Source organism: Pseudophryne corroboree, chromosome 6 (genome assembly GCF_028390025.1).
Source record: "Pseudophryne corroboree isolate aPseCor3 chromosome 6, aPseCor3.hap2, whole genome shotgun sequence".
NCBI classification, from domain to species: Eukaryota; Metazoa; Chordata; class Amphibia; order Anura; family Myobatrachidae; genus Pseudophryne; species Pseudophryne corroboree.
This window is the reverse complement of record NC_086449.1, coordinates 565,114,882-565,136,389: the sequence shown is the minus strand read 5'-3', so window position 1 is coordinate 565,136,389 and position 21,508 is coordinate 565,114,882. Positions and strand designations below refer to the sequence as shown.

The following is a 21,508-nucleotide window of genomic DNA, read 5'->3' as shown; positions in this document are numbered from 1 at the left end:
AAAAGGATAACAGTAAGTACAACCACTTGATTATAATAACATGCATTAATTAGTTACACAGAAAGATGGCTAAGCGACCCATCATTTGTATAGTAGTAACCACAATAATGAAAGTTAATTGCAGTACTAACAGTCTTTGAAGTAAAGTGTCTTGTGACTCAAACCCACTGAAATGAAAGTGAGCATCGGTTTGGTTACTGCGTATTATACAGTAGCCAGTGCTGTCACCTGACCATCATTCCACCAACCTATTCTGTAGAAATAGAATTTTGTGACAGACATTAATAGAGCAGACGGGTAGCTTTTATATCTTACACAAAAGGTGCTATGCCTATTTGCACAACATTCATCTATGTTAGTAAATGTTCCACTGTGTGTGTGTTCATCATTTAGCAGTACTGTACATGGCTATTTCGTACAGGTTACAAAATATGGTCCTATGATTCTAATGTATTTGTAACATGCTAGTCTATAACACTGAAGATGTGTAGTAAAATGACTGTATTATCTTTTGGGATCATGACTGGTGAACATTGCTAGAGACATAAATGACTGCAGCTAATGGATCCCTTGGGGGCTATCCAATTAGCCCTGACTGCCGGCACTTATTGGGGATTATTATTATTATTACCAGTTATTTATATAGCGCACACATATTCCGCAGCGCTTTACAGAGAATATTTGGCCATGCACATCAGTCCCTGCTCCCGTAGAGCTTACAATCTATATTCCCTACCACATGTACACACACACACATTCACGCTAGGGTTAATTTTTTATTGGGATCCAATTAACCTACCAGTATATTTTTGGAATGTGGGAGGAAACCCACGCAAGTACGGGGAGAATATACAAACTCCACACAGTTGGGCCATGGTGGGAATCGAACCCATGACCTCAGTGCTGTGAGGCAGTAATGCTAACCATTACACCATCCGTACTGCCCGTAGAACCCCAGATAAGCAGCCCTCAGAGACCCATTTTTCAGTGATATCACGTGTCCGGGAACTTATCCCAGATCCCCCATGTGTTATCACCGGAAACAGGTCATTTACCACACAGTAAGAATGGGCTTGGATAGCCCATTTTTGCCTTGCGGTAAATTAGCAGCAGCAATTGGATACCGCTCAAAGGAAGAATGCATAACATTGTACTGAGTTATTGATTCATGTCTTGCAGCCTGTGATTGCACGGAGAATGGCCAGTGTGATGAGGGCACCAGTGGAACCGGACTGTGTACCTGTGCAACCCAATGGACCGGAAAACGTTGTGAAACAAAACTAGGTTTCTCAGGATTATTTCACTATGCTGTTTTATGTACCTAGTATAAAAGTACAGTCTTATATGACCTGCTGTTTGATCCAGACTAAGGCAAAACAGAACCTCAATGGGGAAGCTGCCATTTATCCTCAACTAGAAGAAAGGAAATCTTTACTGACCCCATAAATGATAATCAGACTAATATCTAATAATTATAGCTGAATACAATATCTTGGTGAGGGTGTTATATAGTCTGCTACCTTTCCAATTGTGAATCTTCCTGTGCTTCTGATGAATTCCTCATCCAGTTGGTGGCTATCCCTACTCCAAGTACTCTTATTTTATGTAGCAATCTTTGTATGGTATCAAATGCATTAGCAAAATATGGCTGTATAGTTTGCAACTCAGTGCTAAAACCTATTCAGATTGGTATGTGTGGCATGGTCTCCATGACGAATGCTGGCAGTATGTTATCTGAATAGTGGGCCTGGTTCAGTAATACACTCAGTGATGTAAAATATGCTGATGTCTTGTGCACAGAAATGCCGGCTGTCAGCATCTCGCATCCGACACTCATTTACATAAGCGGGGTCAACGGTCGCACATCCGTCACACCATCAGACCTCTGAGCAACCTGATGCTGTCTCAGATAGAGTGGCTCTCCTAGGACACCAGGGTCTCACCAACTGCAAACAAATTGCAGGGCCTGACTAGGGAACACCCATAAAGCAGTCCTGACATGCCTGCGTTATTCTAGACACCCCCAAATGCTGACTACCTGTCACTGTGTGCATGTGCTATCGCTGTTCAATCATTGCTAAGTGCACAGTACGGCTTTGGCATGTACCCAGTGGCATAAAAGTGCTCCACTGCGTCTGACAGTGAGATTACATGCACCTCTACATCAGGCTGAGGAGCCCATAGAATTGTTTCAAATATTGTACCCACAGCTAATATCAGACTCGCATCTAGTTATAATGTCTGGACTCTGAATTGTGTACCTTTATAAATGTTAGTGCCATACCTGCATTATGCCAATCATGTGGTAGTGCCCCTGATATAAAGGAATTGGCATTGTGGTGGGATATCTATTGATCGTATCTTACTTGTTTAGTACACTGGGCGGTGTCCTCCGGCCCAAGTTATTTTAACTTACTTTGATGTATTAAACAACTAATATCTAATGGTGTGAATTAATTTTCACTACACAACACAATACAGTGTTTTAAATAATTTATTTAAGATGCTATTTAGCATTTTATTGACAAGCCTAGATACAGCGAACAATTGTGCACGTCAGTCATTTCAACCAGCTTTGGACAGTGGTTTATCAGTGACGTTAGGGCTAAATTTCCATGTCACAGTGTCACTAGCACTGGAAGCTATCGGTAAGAAGTGTGGCTAATGGGTTAGATTTAGTGGTCTGAAGGGTTAAGTCAGTCTAGATAAGTATATACAGTATGTTGTCTAGTCCTAAGTAAGGCATAATACCACTGTAGTAGAGGGTGTAGCTACATTGGGGTACGCTGCTTAAGTTAAGGCTATACGGGGCACACATGTGTATACCTGGGCTCTTACAAAATATATTCCCCATTTGTATATGTGTTCTATCTACCCTTAGGCTCTGTATGGGGCCCTTACAGACTTCATATGCTGCCCTTATATGTCCCTGCATCCATGTACTACAAATCTGATGGCTATCTCTTATTGTTACAGTGTTGCCACCTGTCTGCTCTCCTCCGTGTTCCAGAGACGCTGTCTGCAAGAAGGATAACTTATGTGAATGTAAAAGGTTTTATGAGGGAGATGGAAGGACATGTAAAGGTAATGCTGTAGATTGCTTACAGTGATTGAGATTACAACATTGCTGCTAGACTACATTGCAACATCTAGCCACACCTACTGTACACTTTCATGGAGTATAATTATGATTCAAAAATTACAAAGTTTGAGCCCAGAAACTGTCTGCTTAAACACAGGTGGCTTATTATAGACTTCACTGATGCACGTTGCCCAAATAAAGTACAGATGGACTTCCCTCCTCAATTATCACTAACAACTTTAGTGAAGCCACTTGAATACTCCATTATATTACTTTCTGAATAAAGAATTTCAGACACCAGAGGGAGAACTCTACTGTGCCGATAGTTCTGCCTCCTGAATTTCATCTGGGAAATAACACTCAGATGACAGAAACTATAGAGTTGTAAAGCTTCAAAGAATTTTTGAGAAAATTAAAGTTCCCAAAAGTCTGATAAAACCCAACCCACAACTCTGCTAATGTGTGTGTGTGTGTATGTATATATATATATATATATATATATATATATAGTGTGTGTGTGTGTGTGTGTGTGTGTGTGTGTGTGTGTGTGTGTGTGTGTGTGTGTGTGTGTGTGTGTGTGTGTGTGTGTATCCATATACAGCAAGGTGGCACTCCTGGACTCCGCTCTTAGTGAAAAAGGTGCTTTATTTTTCAATGTTTCGGGGTACTTCCCCCCCATCATCAGGACACACCAAACAATCAAACAGTGCAACATAGTGAGTTTAAATACATACCTACAGATCCCTGTGCTGGGTGTCAGAGTAAATGATCGTACTGTTGATGTGCTAAATGTAGCACATCTACGATCAGATCTGAATTACCCCCAATGTTATGTTACTTAATAGTGTTGCCTAGAGTCCTGTTCTCTCATTGGAAATGGTTTGATCTTTGTTCTACTGCTTCCATGTACCACTTGCTGCTGTGCCCTTGTTGTATGCAAAACTTGATAAAAAATAACTATATATATATATATATATATATATATATAGAGAGAGAGATAGATAGCAATCGGGAGACCACCTGTCGGGATCCTGGAGGTCACAATGCCAATGCCGGATTCCCGACAGGTGGTGAAATGCGCTACAGGCTTTTCTCTGTCTATGGGTGTCCACGACACCCATAGAGGGAGACTATAACCTGTGGCGAACACACAAGGGGCTTTCTAGCGCTCACCCCACTGCCGGCATACTGGTGGCGGGGGTCCTGCTGTCGGCATCTGTACACACACACACACACACACACACACATATATATATATATATATATATATATATGAATAGGGATACATATGCTTTACCGGCCGCCAGTAAAACATTTGTATTCCTCTTTTTATATATATATATATATAGAGAGAGAGAGAGAGAGAGAGATTCTGACTCCACAGTGTAATGACCGTACTTTTCTTTTCCTCTAGTGGCCAATCTTTGCCAATCAAATAACGGTGGATGTGACAAGAATGCAAAGTGTTCACAAAGTGGTGTTAAAGTTACTTGTAGCTGCCTAAAGGGATATAGTGGAGATGGCAAAGTGTGTATACCAATTAACCCATGTGCTGATGGACTGAACGGCGGTTGCAGTGAACATGCCATCTGTACTATAACTGGACCAGTATGTATATTAGTATATTAGATATTGTAAACTATAGTAAGAAGAGAGATATTTTTGTTTGCTTGTGCCATATTTGTCTCTCTTCTCTCTAAAGTTCATATTTATGATCAATATGAAACTTGTTACTTTGTGTGACTGTAAATCAAAATAAGATCATTAGATATATACAGACTATGGGGGATGGGGATTTACTTGGAGAACTAGTGAAAACAAGCCCTGGATATAATGTCACTTTCACCACAGGGGCGTATGGTGCACACAGGCTCCTGTGTCAAAGGGAAGTGGAGCTGAGGCCGGTGCCATATTTTCTCAGATTTCATAAACAATATGGCGCCGACACCAGTCTGATGGAAATCACCAGACAAATGGCGCATGCACAGAAGAAGCCAGGACTGGCACTGTGTCACTCATTGCTATTGTTTTCTCTGTAGAAGCATGCACATTGCTTTTTGGCACTTTCAACTTAGCTGGAATGAAATCAGAATTATATTAAAAAAAATCTGCTTCTGTATGGTCTAATATTTCTTAAGTTTCTCTAAAAAATTGAAACTGAATTGCGCTAGACACATGTTGCCTTCATGGATTGGGTGTCGTATACCATGTCAACAATACGATTTCCCTTATCCTAACCTGCAGCTTAACCCTACAGCTCAAATGTTCATACTGTAGACATGCATAATGTGGACACTTTGAACATGCAGATATTCTGACCGATTATGTCGACATCCTGAACCTGACGGCCTTCTTAATGTTGACATAGTAACTACATATTCATTTGTTGGTTTTCTTTGATGTTCCAGTCGCAATCCTGCATAATATTCTATTTAATATTTTCATAGGACAAAAGTAAATGTGAGTGTAAGGAGCAGTATATTGGTGATGGTGTGAACTGTGAATTAAAGAAACTGCCCATTGACCGATGCCTGCAAAGTAATGGGCAGTGCCACGCAGATGCTGTATGTGCCGATCTGCACTTTTTAGGTGAGTGTGTAATTGATGACAATGTCATTAGTATAATATCACTAGAAAAGCTGTACCAGTGTGATATAGTAATGTGATGAATGTCTCTGTTGTTGTGTAATATATCAGTGTGCAGGAAAATGTGTTTCGGTTTCTACAAGTTAGACAATAGTGTGTATAAATACTAATAATAGTGTGTATTGAATACATACTATTTACCGGCAGGCGGGATGCCAGCTGTCAAGATCCCGACAGCGACATCCCGCACGCCAGAATGCCAGCAGCGGAGTAAGCGCGAAGAGTCCCCTTGTGGGCTCAGTGGCTAACTGTGCTCACCACAGGTTCTATTCTCACTCTATCGGTGTCGTGGACATCCACAAGTGGAAATAGCCTCTGTGCGCCGGGATTCCGGTTGTGGCCATTGTCTGCTGTCTGGATTGCATCCAATGTGTATAACATGTGTCTCCCGCATTGATTATTGCAGTAATCTCCTTACTGGTCTTCCCAAAAACAGACTCTCACCACTACAATCCATTTTGAATGCAGCTGTGAGGCCGATCTTCCTCGCTTGACGTTCATCGTCTGCTGATCCCCTCTATCAGTCCCTCCAATGGTTACTTTACTTTTACTTACACATAGGACTATTAACCAAACTATGCCATCATACATCTCTGCTTATCTCAAAATATCTCCCAACCCGACCTCTCCGCTCTGCACAAGATCTCTGTCTCTCATCCATATACATTATTTGCTCCCATTCACAATTGCAGAACTTTCTTTGGGCTGCACAAACTCTGTGGAATGCCCTCCCAAACACAATAAGACTCACCTCTAGTCTCCCAACCTTCAAGCGTTCCCTGAAAACTCAAATTCATACAAGCTTATCAAATTCTAGACCCACCCACATAACCTTCAGAAGCAATCCTACCCAATTACATCCCCTCTATATAGTCCACACATAACTTTACATATTTTCTCTATCTTCACTTCCACATCCTCCTGACCGTTGGCCAACATTGTTGTGTGATTGGATCATATGGCCCATAAGAACCTCTGCAATCTGGTTGCACCATTATGTAATAGGTACATTAGCATATCCTTGTGTATCAAGACCTATTTCCCTATAGATTGTAAGCTTGCAAGAAGGCCCTCTATGTTTGTTTGTTTGTTTGTTTGTTTGTTTGTTTGTTTGTTTGTTATTAGCCAGTTTTGTTTTATCACTGTTGTTTCCAATTGTAAAGTGCAGTGGAATATACTGCGCTATATAAGAAACTGTTAATTAATAATAATAATAATTTTAGTGTGTATGATAAAAGTATAGGATGAGACCTGATCTCTAGCTGCTTAGAGCTACAAGCATCAGTGTGCAAAAATAAATAAAATAAATCCCATTCATGGGCTGTCAGTGCATTCTGGCACTTGTGATACCACTATAGGTTGACTACAGTGCGTAATTTTACATTTATGTACCATGGTATCTGGGTTCTAGAGGGGACCAGTGCTATTCCTCTAGGAGAGGAGATTTGATATTTTTTCAGGGCTCCCATCTGGAGAACAGACTCTAAAGCTAGTATATATACTAGTAAACGGACCCTGCTCCACCCTGCCTCCCCCGCTCTGACTGATGTTCATCCTGTCCTCTCCTGCCACCACCAACCGCACCTCCGCAGTGTAAAGGCATGCTGGTACCTTTAGTTCACAACAAGTCGCTGCCTCAGTTGCTGTAAGACCACTGACTTTACTCAAGACACCTGCTGAAGGGGAATGGTCAGGTCCAGATTAAGGATTATGGCTGTCCCAGGGCAACCAATTGTCAGGGCCCCTACCAATAAAATTGTAATCTATATCTGGGGGAGGGTGGAAACGGCAGATGGCCTATGCTCGGGGATGTGCGCGGTGGGAATCTTATGTCCGGGAAGGGGGAGGGGGGGGGCGGGGAGTGACAGCATGTATACTATGTTTGGTGGGGAAGGGGGTGTGTGGATGTGCATCTTATCTTATATGTCCAAGGAAGAGGGGCTGTGTTTTGTTTCATGTTGTGTGCTGGGGAGAGAGGCAGCTGCAGAAGCAGTCAGTGCCCTCTTTATAGCTGCGTGATCTGTGGGGGTGAGAGATTGCGCCAGTTCCCCCCCACGTTCCGCTGTCGCCCCTGCCCACACGATCTGAGACTGGCATCCCGCACATAAGCTTTCTTTTTATCATTTTCTAAGGAAGGGGTCTGACCACACTTCTTTCATTTCCCACTTCCAGTATCATGGCCCAGCAGAGCTGTCAGCACACCTGCCGTCTTGCATATATGCTGACGTCCGTCAGCGCATGCGCAGTAGCACAGCTGAGGGGACAAATGAGGAAGTAAAGTGAACTCAATGCAATCACATTACTTCTCAGTGGTCACCGGGATTGATTCCTATTGGAGCCCCTGTCCCTGCGACTCACTAATGGTATATAAGGGAAACTAAAGATTCCTTATTGCAGCGATAAGGAATGTTTCTTTTTGGGTGCTGGATGCAAATGATAATAAATAGAACCCTGAGGGTTTGTTTTTTTATCACAGCTCAGAGAGAGATAAAATTGTGAGAGACAAAGTACCAGCCAATCAGCTTCTGCCTTATATTTTACTGGTTGTGTTTGAAAAATGACAGTTAGCTGAATGGTTGGTACTTTATGGGCGGTATCCAATTAGTTTTTTTCTGACAAGAGTATCCGCTAATTTCATTAATCCCAGTCTGATATGTACCAAAAACCACCAGAAGAGTTTTGCAATAATTTTGCTTTTTTATTTTCTATCAATATAGGGATTTTTTCTTAAAAACTAGTAACATATTTCTTCTAAAAATATCACATGTATATAAGCAAGGGTATCGCATGAATAAAAACACATACATAAAAAACAATTTACTAATAAACTTTGCACAATTATAATGGCAAATGTGGAGTGTCCTTTTTCAATAATATATAACCTGTTTTGTAGATCACCAGTATTTATAATGGGCCCATTGTAAGTGATAATTGAATTTTTTTTCCTCAGACAGACAGACAGACAGACAGATAGATAGATAGATAGATAGATAGATAGATAGATAGATAGATAGATGTGTAAATATTTTTTTTTATTCCCACAGATGAAAAAGTTGGAGTGTTTCATTTGCGTTCTCCCAAAGGACAGTATAAATACAACTTTAATGAAGCCAGCCAAGCTTGCAATGCTGAGGGTGGAACTCTAGCCACATATAACCAGCTATCTTATGCTCAAAAGGTGATGCTTTAATAAGATGATGATTTCAGTAAATCTGTTTTGAAGGTTGCAAAAAAATATATATTTTCATAATGTAAGTCTATCTAGTATGCATTGCTACTGCATCCATTATAAAATATTTTTAATCTGAATATAAACATTATATTTTGCTAAAAGATCCACAACTGTGAAGCACTTGTGCCCCAAGTATTCTGCTAGATGATACATTCCAGGGAAATGAGTTCCAAGCAAGACAGCCAAGGACCAGAGAATAGCCCTCTACTGTCAATCACTTAACAGCTGTGTAACACTACCATTCCTGGACTTTGGGTCAATGAGACCTACTGTATATGACCTGTATGATGCGGTAAGCAGGTGTTTTCAGTTCAAGGAAACAAGGGAAAACACACAGAAACCCAGCCAGGCAGCAGTTAGGTGTAGCATGTTTGGGCACTTTAAGCAATAGGATAAGTGCTTCTTCTAGCAAAACTTCTCTCTGTACATGTGTAAATTAAATTAGAAGTCAATATAAGATTGTCTTAAGGCCCATACACACTAAACTACCCCCCACCAACGCCGATATTGGCAGCATACACACTTGCCGATGCCAGCAGGGAAGGAAGTGACAGCGGGGGGGGCGGCGGGAGGAAACTACGCCCATGCTGCAGCTGTAGCATGGCTGTCGTTAACGAGGACCTCCATTGTCTCTACATGTTCAGACGAGGGTGGGGGTCGTTAACGATGCACGGGAGCGCGCATCGTTAATGACATTGAGTGTCTGAGCAAGATCTTTTACAATCTCGTCTAGTGTGTGTGTACACTCAATGTCATTAACGATGTGGCCTCCCATCGTTAATGACATTGAGTGTACACATACACTAGACGAGATTGTAAAAGATCTCGCTCAGAATGGCCCTTCTGAGCGAGGTCTTTTATTTTCTCCCCTAGTGTGTATGGGCCTTAACTCTGATCAATTCTCTAATGTTTTACATTTTAATGCATGAAAAAAAAAAACATTTTGTATCTTCTGCTCTTTGTTAGTCTTTAATCCTTATACTCTTTTGACATTATGTGATATTTATTTCAGGCTAACTACCATTTATGTTCAGCGGGCTGGTTGGATGGAGCAAGGGTGGCATATCCCACAGCGTACTCCAGCCCAAATTGTGGGTTAGGACATGTAGGGATTGTCGACTATGGGGTTAAGGAAAACATTTCTGAGACCTGGGATGTTTTCTGTTACAGATATAAAGGTATTGTTCTGGCACTATCCCCTCCTTTAAACGCACCATTGTCTCTCCCATTCTAAAATAATAACCCTCTCTCAATCCTTACCCACTCTCTAACTACAGCTACCATCTTTCTCCTCTCTATTGCCTCCGACTTCTTGGAAAGACTCCTCTTCCAACGCATGTCCACATTCCATTCCACCCACTCCTTCCTTCATCAGCTTCAATCTGGCTTTTACTTCAATCCACTAAAACCTCATCTCAATCCACACTTCGGGGTATATGCAAATGTGGTCGAATTCCCGAGAATGTCGAAAAACGGGACATTTTCGCCAAAAATACAGTACTTTTTGCCAAAAAAACGGCCATTCCAAATTCGACTTTTTGAAATTCGACATTTGTCAAATTCGACATTTCTGCAATGGTACAAATGCGGCATTTCGACAAAAGTATATTCAATTGAAGATTGTAAATTCGACAACAGTGCTTTTAGACAGTTTATTCGTCATTTTCAATCCGCCACACTTTGCTGGCGGAATCTAATAAAAAAAATTAAAAACATGTTTTTTTGTGTGTTTTTTTTATTGGTAATAGCATTTCTCTGACGTCCTAGTGGATGCTGGGGACTCCGTCAGGACCATGGGGATTAGCGGCTCCGCAGGAGACAGGGCACAAAAATAAAGCTTTAGGATCAGGTGGTGTGCACTGGCTCCTCCCCCTATGACCCTCCTCCAAGCCTCAGTTAGGTTTTTGTGCCCGTCCGAGCAGGGTGCAATCTAGGTGGCTCTCCTAAAGAGCTGCTTAGAAAAAGTTTTTAGGTTTTTTATTTTACAGTGAGTCCTGCTGGCAACAGGCTCACTGCAACGAGGGACTTAGGGGAGAAGAAGTGAACTCACCTGCGTGCAGGATGGATTGGCTTCTTAGGCTACTGGACACCATTAGCTCCAGAGGGATCGAACACAGGCCCAGCCATGGAGTCCGGTCCCGGAGCCGCGCCGCCGACCCCCTTGCAGATGCCGAAAAGTGAAGAGGTCCAGAAACCGGCGGCAGAAGACTTTTCAGTCTTCATGAGGTAGCGCACAGCACTGCAGCTGTGCGCCATTGTTGTCACACACTTCACACCAGCGGTCACGGAGGGTGCAGGGCGCTGCGGGGGGCGCCCTGGGCAGCAATTAAATACCTATACTGGCTAAAAGATACATCACATATAGCCCCTGGGGCTATATGGATGTATTTAACCCCTGCCAGGTCTCAGAAAAACGGGAGAAGAAGCCCGCCGAAAAGGGGGCGGGGCCTATTCTCCTCAGCACACAGCGCCATTTTCCCTCACAGAAATGCTGGTGGGAAGGCTCCCAGGCTCTCCCCTGCACTGCACTACAGAAACAGGGTTAAAACAGAGAGGGGGGGCACTTATTTGGCGATATGATTATATATATTAAGATGCTATAAGGGAAAAACACTTTTATAAAGGTTGTCCCTGTATAATTATAGCGTTTTGGTGTGTGCTGGCAAACTCTCCCTCTGTCTCTCCAAAGGGCTAGTGGGGTCCTGTCCTCTATCAGAGCATTCCCTGTGTGTGTGCTGTGTGTCGGTACGTGTGTGTCGACATGTATGAGGACGATGTTGGTGAGGAGGCGGAGCAATTGCCTGTAATGGTGATGTCACTCTCTAGGGAGTCGACACCGGAATGGATGGCTTATTTAAGGAATTACGTGATAATGTCAACACGCTGCAAGGTCGGTTGACGACATGAGACGGCCGGCAAACCAATTAGTACCTGTCCAGGCGTCTCAAACACCGTCAGGAGCGTTAAAACGTCCTTTTACCTCAGTCGGTCGACACAGACACAGACACGGACACTGACTCCAGTGTCGACGGTGAAGAAACAAACGTATTTTCCTTTAGGGCCACACGTTACTTGTTAAGGGCAATGAAGGAGGTGTTACATATTTCTGATACTACAAGTACCACAAAAAAGGGTATTATGTGGAGTGTGAAAAAACTACCTGTAGTTTTTCCTGAATCAGATAAATTAAATGAAGTGTGTGATGATGCGTGGGTTTCCCCCGATAGAAAATTATTGGCGGTATACCCTTTCCCGCCAGAAGTTAGGGCGCGTTGGGAAACACCCCTTAGGGTGGATAAGGCGCTCACACGCTTATCAAAACAAGTGGCGTTACCGTCTCCAGATACGGCCGCCTTCAAGGAGCCAGCTGATAGGAGGCTGGAAAATATCCTAAAAAGTATATACACACATACTGGTGTTATACTGCGACCAGCGATCGCCTCAGCCTGGATGTGCAGCGCTGGGGTGGCTTGGTCGGATTCCCTGACTGAAAATATTGATACCCTTGACAGGGACAGTATTTTATTGACTATAGAGCATTTAAAGGATGCATTTCTATATATGCGAGATGCACAGAGGGATATTTGCACTCTGGCATCAAGAGTAAGTGCGATGTCCATATCTGCCAGAAGTTGTTTATGGACACGACAGTGGTCAGGTGATGCAGATTCCAAACGGCACATGGAAGTATTGCCGTATAAAGGAGAAAAAGACAACGTCTTTTCAGCCTCAGTCCTTTCGTCCCCATAAGGGCAAGCGGGCAAAAGGCCAGTCATATCTGCCATGGGATAGAGGAAAGGGAAGAAGACTGCAGCAGGCAGCCCATTCCCAGGAACAGAAGCCCTCCACCGCTTCTGCCAAGTCCTCAGCATGACGCTGGGGCCGTACAAGCGGACTCAGGTGCGGTGGGGGGTCGTCTCAAGAGTTTCAGCACGCAGTGGGCTCACTCGCAAGTGGACCCCTGGATCCTACAAGTAGTATCCCAGGGGTACAGATTGGAGATTCGAGACGTCTCCCCCTCGCAGGTTCCTGAAGTCTGCTTTACCAACGTCTCCCTCCGACAGGGAGGCAGTAGTGGAAACAATTCACAAGCTGTATTCCCAGCAGGTGATAATCAAAGTACCCCTCCTACAACAAGGAAAGGGGTATTATTCCACACTATATTGTGGTACTGAAGCCAGACGGCTCGGTGAGACCTATTCTAAATCTGAAATATTTGAACACTTACATACAAAGGTTCAAATCAAGATGGAGTCACTCAGAGCAGTGATAGCAAACCAGGAAGAAGGGGACTATATGGTGTCCCGGGACATCAGGGATGCTTACCTCCATGTCCAAATTTGCCCTTCTCACCAAGGGTACCTCAGGTTCGTGATACAGAACTGTCACTCTCAGTTTCAGACGCTGCCGGTTGGATTGTCCACGGCACCCCGGGTCCTTACCAAGGTAATGGCCGAAATGATGATTCTTCTTCAAAGAAAATGGACGATCTCCTGATAAGGGCAAGGTCCAGAGAACAGTTGGAGGTCGGAGTAGCACTATCTCAAGTAGTTCTACGACAGCACGGGTGGATTCTAAATATTCCAAAACCGCAGCTGTTTCCGACGACACGTCTGCTGTTCCTAGGGATGATTCTGGACACAGTCCAGAAAAAGGTGTTTCTCCCGGAGAAGAAAGCCAGGGAGTTATCCGAGCTAGTCAGGAACCTCCTAAAACCAGGAAAAGTGTCAGTGCGTCATTGCACATGGGTCCTGGGAAAAATGGTGGCTTCTTACGAAGCGATTCCATTCGGCAGATTTCACGCAAGAACTTTTCAGTGGGATCTGCTGGAAAAATGGTCCGGATCGCATCTTCAGATGCATCAGCGGATAACCCTGTCTCCAAGGACAAGGGTGTTTCTTCTGCGGTGGCTTCAGAGTGCTCATCTACTAAAGGGCCGCAGATTCGGCATTCAGGACTGGGTCCTGGTGACCACGGATGCCAGCCTGAGAGGCTGGGGAGCAGTCACACAGGGAAAAAATTTCCAGGGAGTGTGATCAAGTCTGGAGACTTCTCTCCACATAAATATACTGGAGCTAAGGGCAATTTACAATGTTCTAAGCTTAGCAAGACCTCTGCTTCAAGGTCAGCCGGTATTGATCCAGTGGGACAACATCACGGCAGTCGCCCACGTAAACAGACAGGGCGGCACAAGAAGCAGGAGGGCAATGGCAGAAACTGCAAGGATTCTTCGCTGGGCGAAAAATCATGTGATAGCACTGTCAGCAGTGTTCATTCCGGGAGTGGACAACTGGGAAGCAGACTTCCTCAGCAGGCACGACCTCCACCCGGGAGAGTGGGGACTTCATCCAGAAGTCTTCCACATGATTGTGAACCGTTGGGAAAAACCAAAGGTGGATATGATGGCGTCTCGCCTCAACAAAAAACTGGACAGGTATTGCGCCAGGTCAAGAGACCCTCAGGCAATAGCTGTGGACGCTCTGGTAACACCGTGGGTGTTCCAGTCAGTGTATGTGTTTCCTCCTCTGCCTCTCATACCAAAAGTACTGAGAATTATACGGCAAAGGGGAGTAAGAACGATACTCGTGGCTCCGGATTGGCCAAGAAGAACTTGGTACCCGGAACTTCAGGAGATGCTCACGGAAGATCCGTGGCCTCTACCTCTAAGACGGGACCTGCTTCAGCAGGGACTGTGTCTATTCCAAGACTTACCGCGGCTGCGTTTGACGGCATGGCGGTTGAACGCCGAATTCTAAGGGAAAAAGGCATTCCGGAAGAGGTCATTCCTACACTGGTAAAAGCCAGGAAGGAGGTGACTGCACAACATTATCACCGCATTTGGAGAAAATATGTTGCGTGGTGTGAGGCCAGGAAGGCCCCCACGGAGGAATTTCAATTGGGTCGATTCCTACATTTCCTGCAAACAGGATTGTCTATGGGCCTCAAATTGGGGTCCATTAAGGTTCAAATTTCGGCCCTGTCGATTTTCTTCCAGAAAGAATTGGCTTCAGTTCCTGAAGTCCAGACTTTTGTAAAAGGAGTACTACATATACAGCCCCCGGTTGTGCCCCCAGTGGCTCCGTGGGTCCTTAATGTAGTTTTGGATTTTCTCAAATCCCATTGGTTTGAGCCACTCAAATCGGTGGATTTGAAATATCTTACATGGAAAGTAACCATGCTACTGGCCCTGGCTTCAGCCAGGAGAGTGTCAGAATTGGCAGCTTTATCGTATAAAAGCCCATATCTGATTTTCCATTCGGACAGGGCAGAACTGCGGACGCGTCCTCAGTTTCTGCCTAAGGTGGTGTCAGCGTTTCACCTGAACCAGCCTATTGTGGTGCCTGCGGCTACTAGCGATTTGGAGGATTCCAAGTTGCTGGACGTTGTCAGGGCATTGAAAATATATATTTCAAGGACGGCTGGAGTCAGAAAATCTGACTCGCTGTTTATACTGTATGCACCCAACAAGCTGGGTGCTCCTGCTTCTAAGCAGACGATTGCTCGTTGGATTTGTAGCACAATTCAACTTGCACATTCTGTGGCAGGCCTGCCACAGCCTAAATCTGTCAAGGCCCATTCCACAAGGAAGGTGGGCTCATCCTGGGCGGCTGCCCGAGGGTTCTCGGCATTACAACTCTGCCGAGCAGCTACGTGGTCGGGGGAGAACACGTTTGTAAAATTCTACAAATTTGATACCCTGGCTAAAGAGGACCTGGAGTTCTCTCATTCGGTGCTGCAGAGTCATCCGCACTCTCCCGCCCGTTTGGGAGCTTTGGTATAATCCCCATGGTCCTGACGGAGTCCCCAGCATCCACTAGGACGTCAGAGAAAATAAGATTTTACTTACCGATAAATCTATTTCTCGTAGTCCGTAGTGGATGCTGGGCGCCCATCCCAAGTGCGGATTGTCTCCAATACTTGTACATAGTTATTGTTACAAAAAAATCGGGTTGTTATTGTTGTGAGCCGTCTGTTCAGAGGCTCCTACGTTTGTCATACTGTTAACTGGGTTCAGATCACAAGTTGTACGGTGTGATTGGTGTGGCTGGTATGAGTCTTACCCGGGATTCAAAATCCTTCCTTATTGTGTACGCTCGTCCGGGCACAGTATCCTAACTGAGGCTTGGAGGAGGGTCATAGGGGGAGGAGCCAGTGCACACCACCTGATCCTAAAGCTTTATTTTTGTGCCCTGTCTCCTGCGGAGCCGCTAATCCCCATGGTCCTGACGGAGTCCCCAGCATCCACTACGGACTACGAGAAATAGATTTATCGGTAAGTAAAATCTTATTATCTATTTATATTAGAAGGGATTAGGTACTTGGTTTGTCTATTTAGGAGGCACAAGTATTATTTATATATTTTTAAAAATATACATATATTTTTTTTTTAATGGAATGGTGTAAAAATCAGAAAAAAAATGCGTGGGGTCCCCCCTCCTAAGCATAACCAGCCTCCGGCTCTTTGAGCCGGTCCTGGTTGCCAAGATACGGGGGGGGAAATGACAGGGGATCCCCCGTATTTTAACAACCAGCACAAGCCCTGCGCCTGGTCCTGGTGCAAAAAATACGGGGGACAAAAAGAGTAGGGGTCCCCCGTATTTTTTGTACCAGCACCAGGCTCCACTAGCTGGACAGATAATGCCACAGCCGGGGGTCACTTTTATACAGCGCCCTGCGGCCATTGCATTAAATACCCAACTAGTCACCCCTGGCCGGGGTACCCTGGAGGAGTGGGGACCCCTTCAATCAAGGGGTCCCCCCCAGCCACCCAAGGGCCAGGGGTGAAGCCTGAGGCTGTCCCCCCCATCCAAGGGCTGCGGATGGGGGGCTGTTAGCCATGTGTAAAAATGTAAGAATATTGTTTTTTTGCAGAAGAACTACAAGTCCCAGCAAGCCTCCCCCGCAAGCCGGTACTTGGAGAACCACAAGTACCAGCATGCGGGGGGAAACGGGTCTGCTGGTACCTGTAGTTCTACTGCAAAAAAAATACCCAAATAAAAACAGGACACAGACACCGTGAAAGTATAACTTTATTACATACATGCCGACACACATACTTACCTATGTTGACACGCCGACTCTGGCCTCGACTCCAATGTTGACGTCCGGGGTACCTGAAAATAAAATTATACTCACCTGATCCAGTGTCCGGTTCTTTTATTGTAATCCACGTACTTGGCAAAACAAAAAAACGCATTTACCCGATCCACACGGACTGAAAGGGGTCCCATGTTTACACATGGGACCCCTTTCCCCGAATGCAGAGACCCCCTGTGAGTACTGTCACAGAAAGGTCCCTTCAGCCAATCAGGAACCGGACACTGGATCAGGTGAGTATAATTTTATTTTCAGGTACCCCGGACGTCGACATTGGAGACGAGGCCAGAGTCGGCGTGTCAACATAGGTAAGTATGTGTGTCGGCATGTATGTAATAACGTTATACTTTCACGGTGTCTGTGTCCTGTTTTTATTTGGGTATTTTTTTGCAGTAGAACTACAGGTACCAGCGGGCCCGTTTCCCCCCCCGCATGCTGGTACTTGTGGTTCTCCAAGTACCGGCTTGCGGGGGAGGCTTGCTGGGACTTGTAGTTCTTCTGCAAAAAAAAACAATATTCTTGCATTTTCAACAAGGCTATCAGCCCCCCATCCGCAGCCCTTGGATGGGGGGGGGACAGCCTCAGGCTTCACCCCTGACCCTTGGGTGGCTGGGGGGGTGGGACCCCTTGATTGAAGGGGTCCCCACTCCTCCAGAGTACCCCGGCCAGGGGTGACTAGTTGGGTATTTAATGCCACGGCCGCAGGGCGCTGTATAAAAGTGATCCCCGGCTGTGGCATTATCTGTCCAGCTAGTGGAGCCCGGTGCTGGTACAAAAAATACGGGGGACCCCTACTCTTTTCGTCCCCCGTATTTTTTGCACCAGGACCAGGCGCAGAGCCCGGTGCTCGTTGTTAAAATACGGGGGATCCCCTGTCATTTTTTTCCCGTATTTTGGCAACCAGGACCGGCTCAAAGAGCCCGAGGCTGGTTATGCTTAGGAGGGGGGACCCCACGCAATTTTTTTCCGGGTTTTTTTCCGTTTTTTAAAAAAATTTAAAAATCTAATCAAAATACGTCAAATCGGCCGTTTTTCGACAGCGGGACTGTCGAATTTGTTTTTTGTTGAATATGTCGAATTCCGGCTTCCACCTGCCGGAAATCGACGGTCGAATTGTGTCGAATTTAAAAACGGGCGAAAAAGTGCCGCAAACAGTCCCTTAAAACGCACTTGTTCCGTAAAGCTCTCCTCACCCTCTTAGCTCTTATCTTTGCCCTCCTGTCTCTTTTCTGTCTAGTTCACCTCCCATTTATACTAGAGATGAGCGGGTTCGGTTCATCGGAAACCGAACCCGCCCGAACTTCATGTTTTTTTACACGGGTCCGAGCGACTCGGATCTTCCCGCCTTGCTCGGTTAACCCGAGCGTGCCCGAACGTCATCATCCCGCTGTCGGATTCTCGCGAGGCTCGGATTCTATCGCGAGACTCGGATTCTATATAAGGAGCCGCGCGTCGCCGCCATTTTCACACGTGCATTGAGATTCATAGGGAGAGGACGTGGCTGGCGTCCTCTCCGTTTATAGAGAAGAGAAGAAGAGAGTGAGACTAGAGTAGAGAGAGACACAGTAGTAATTTTGGGGAGCATTAGGAGGAGTACTACTACTTGCTGAAGTGATAGTTAGATAGATAGTGTGACTGTATAATGTATATCTGACTTGTGGGGGAGACACTGACAGTGGGGAGCAGTTAGAGTCTGAGAGCAGGACTCAGGAGTACTACATATAACGTACAGTGCACACTTTTGCTGCCAGAGTGCCACACTGCCATTGTGACCACACTGACCACCAGTATAATATATATTGTGATTGTCTGCTTAGGAGTACTACTTGCAAGTTGCTGATAGTGTGACCAGTGACCTGACCACCAGTTTAATAATCACCACCAGTTTAATATATATATATTTTTTAGAAAGTGAAGTAAAGGGCGCCTGTTAGTGTCTAATAAAATTATAGAGCTGATGTGATTGAGAACAGGATACTACTTATCTGTCATAAATAGACTTTTGCTTCAGTCATAGGACCAGTACAGGTACATGAAAAAAGAAGAACAAAATAACATAGCGCGTACTGTTTTTACGCAATCACAATCTACAGATCATATAAACCAATTGTGTGTTAAAAAACTTTCTGGGTAAAGGTAAATCCCACAAATTTAAAATCCACAGCCAGGGATTTTGTTTTAAAAGTTTTTCACCATAAAACACACATAAAACATAAAGGTAGAAGTATAAAATATACAGTGTTCAATCTATAGATAAAATGGACCAATTATGTGTTTAAAACTTTCTGGGTATATGCAAGTCCCAAAAATTTAAAATCCACAGCCAGGGATTTTTTAAAAGTTTTTTCACAAAATGTAATAAAACACATAAAACATGAAAGGTAGAAGTAATGCGAGCGTACAAGATAAAATTGAATGACAAGCTTATCTGTCCATATTAGGACTGGGATACATCAGATCTTTCGTAAGCATCCAAGATAAATAGTAAAATTTCAAACGTACAAAAATTAAATATTAAAACAGCTTATCTGCCCATAAGGGAAGTTCAGGTGCATCAGTCCCAACGCGTTTCGTCCTTAACTAGACTTCATCATGGGGATAAGGTCAGTAAGCAAAGATGCTCTATTTATACCTGAAGAGAGAGTGAGAACCCAGCACATGGCCAGGTAATTGATGACATCACTTCCTGTTAGGTGATGTCAAATTTAGGCAATGGGAGACAGTTTAATTAAACTTTCAGGCATGGTGGCTACATATTGTGTGTATAGAGGGCACAAACAGGTGATAGGCAGGGAAATTGTAATGAAAAACAAAGCTTAAAAGCTTCGTATGGCGCTGTGCAGCGCGGTGGAACGCACGCTGGAACGCACAGCTAGTTCCTGGCGTGGTCCGTCGCGCGTCACTTCCGGTTTTGCGGAAGGTACTTCCGCCGGCCGGTGGAACGCACTGTGGAACGCATCGTCATCTCCGTGACGATGCGCTCTGCACAGCGGAGCTTGTCAGCAGTAATCAACTGCTGCTTCAGTAATCAGTGAAACAAGGGGGGCAGTGACGAGGGATGGCAGTGGACGAACTAATTAGAATAAATAAGTACATGTGTATATAGGAACATATCCGGATTAAAGATAGAGTTAAAGGAAATAAATATAAAAATAAATATAAATATAAAAATAATAATAAGAATAAAAATAAAAATAATAATAAAAATAAAAATGAAAATAAATATAAATGTAAATATAAAATATATATAAAATATATATATATAAAAAAGACATATATATATGAAATAGTGATATAGTTCTTTCTCCATATATAGAGGTATGTCCCATCTTAGTAAGTTTTCATCATAAAGTCCGTAGTGGTTCACACGTAGTGCTCGTGAAGTTAAAAACGTCCAAAATAAAGCTGGATAGAGCCGGTTTTTCGCCAATAGGCTGGAATATTAAAAGGATAAAAGATTTATATTACACGATGGCTAGGGATGATTAGGAATAGGTGTAGTATAACATACAGAGATGTGAGATGTGCAATTGAGTTGCAGGTGATTATATTGACTCAAGGTCATAACGAAGGAAGGTGCGATAATATAGTGCAATTGTGGTCATAATATATTACTATTTTGTGTTAAAAGTATAGGTGATGAGTCTTTTATAAAAAAGGGGCGATTTCAAATGCTTCATTGAAGCCCAGCGGTGCCATAGTTTGCAGTTCAAAGATCCAGAACATCTCTCTTTTCGATAATTTGTTCAATATATCTCCTCCTCTTTCTCCTGATTTAATTTGCTCGATGGCTTTGAATGTCAGGTCTTCGGGATTGCATTTGTGTTTTTCCTTAAAATGTTTGGAAACAGCGTGATTCTCTACTTTATTTTTTATATTTCGGACATGTTCCTGTAGTCGAATTTTGAGTAGTCTTTTCGTTTTGCCCACGTATTTTAGGCCACATGTGCATTCTAAAAGATATATGACCATGGTTGAGTTACAGTTCATGAAGTCTTTGATTAGATATTCTTTCGAGTTGTTATGATTGGAGAAGTGTCTTCTAACCGGATGTACAAACTTGCACATGTTGCAGTTTCCACATTTATAATTTCGCATCCCGATTTTGTTTGTAGGCTCTTCTTTTTTCAAGAGACTTGGGGCTATGATGTCTTTGAGACTTTTGGTCTTTCTAAAGACAATTTTTGGGCGTTCTGGAATGATGTCTTTGAGGACGGGGTCCAGTAAAAGGAGGTTCCAGTGTTTATTAAACGACTTCTTTATGGACTGTTCCTGGCAGTTGTACGTAGTGATAAAGGGGATGAATTTCTCATCAGATTTCTCTTTGATCGGTTCAGTCTTGACATCATAAACTTTCTCAAGTGCCTTCTTGATGGTAGTCTCTGGATATTGTCTCTCTTTGAATCTCCCCGCATAAAGTTCCAGTTGTTTGGCGCACTCATCTGGATTGC

The 21,508-nt window shown here is 43.9% G+C and overlaps 1 protein-coding gene across 2 annotated transcripts in view; it reads left to right on the top strand.

Annotated features, from left to right (window-relative positions):
* STAB2 (stabilin 2) overlaps positions 1–21,508 on the top strand; it is a 285,642-nt gene that overhangs the window by 202,273 nt on the left and 61,861 nt on the right. For both annotated transcript variants that reach the window (XM_063927783.1, XM_063927784.1), the window contains 6 exons: positions 1,180–1,284; positions 2,977–3,084; positions 4,497–4,690; positions 5,530–5,671; positions 8,773–8,906; positions 9,973–10,138. In XM_063927783.1, the coding sequence (XP_063783853.1) occupies positions 1,180–1,284; positions 2,977–3,084; positions 4,497–4,690; positions 5,530–5,671; positions 8,773–8,906; positions 9,973–10,138 (849 nt within the window). The remainder of the gene's footprint in view (positions 1–1,179; positions 1,285–2,976; positions 3,085–4,496; positions 4,691–5,529; positions 5,672–8,772; positions 8,907–9,972; positions 10,139–21,508) is intronic.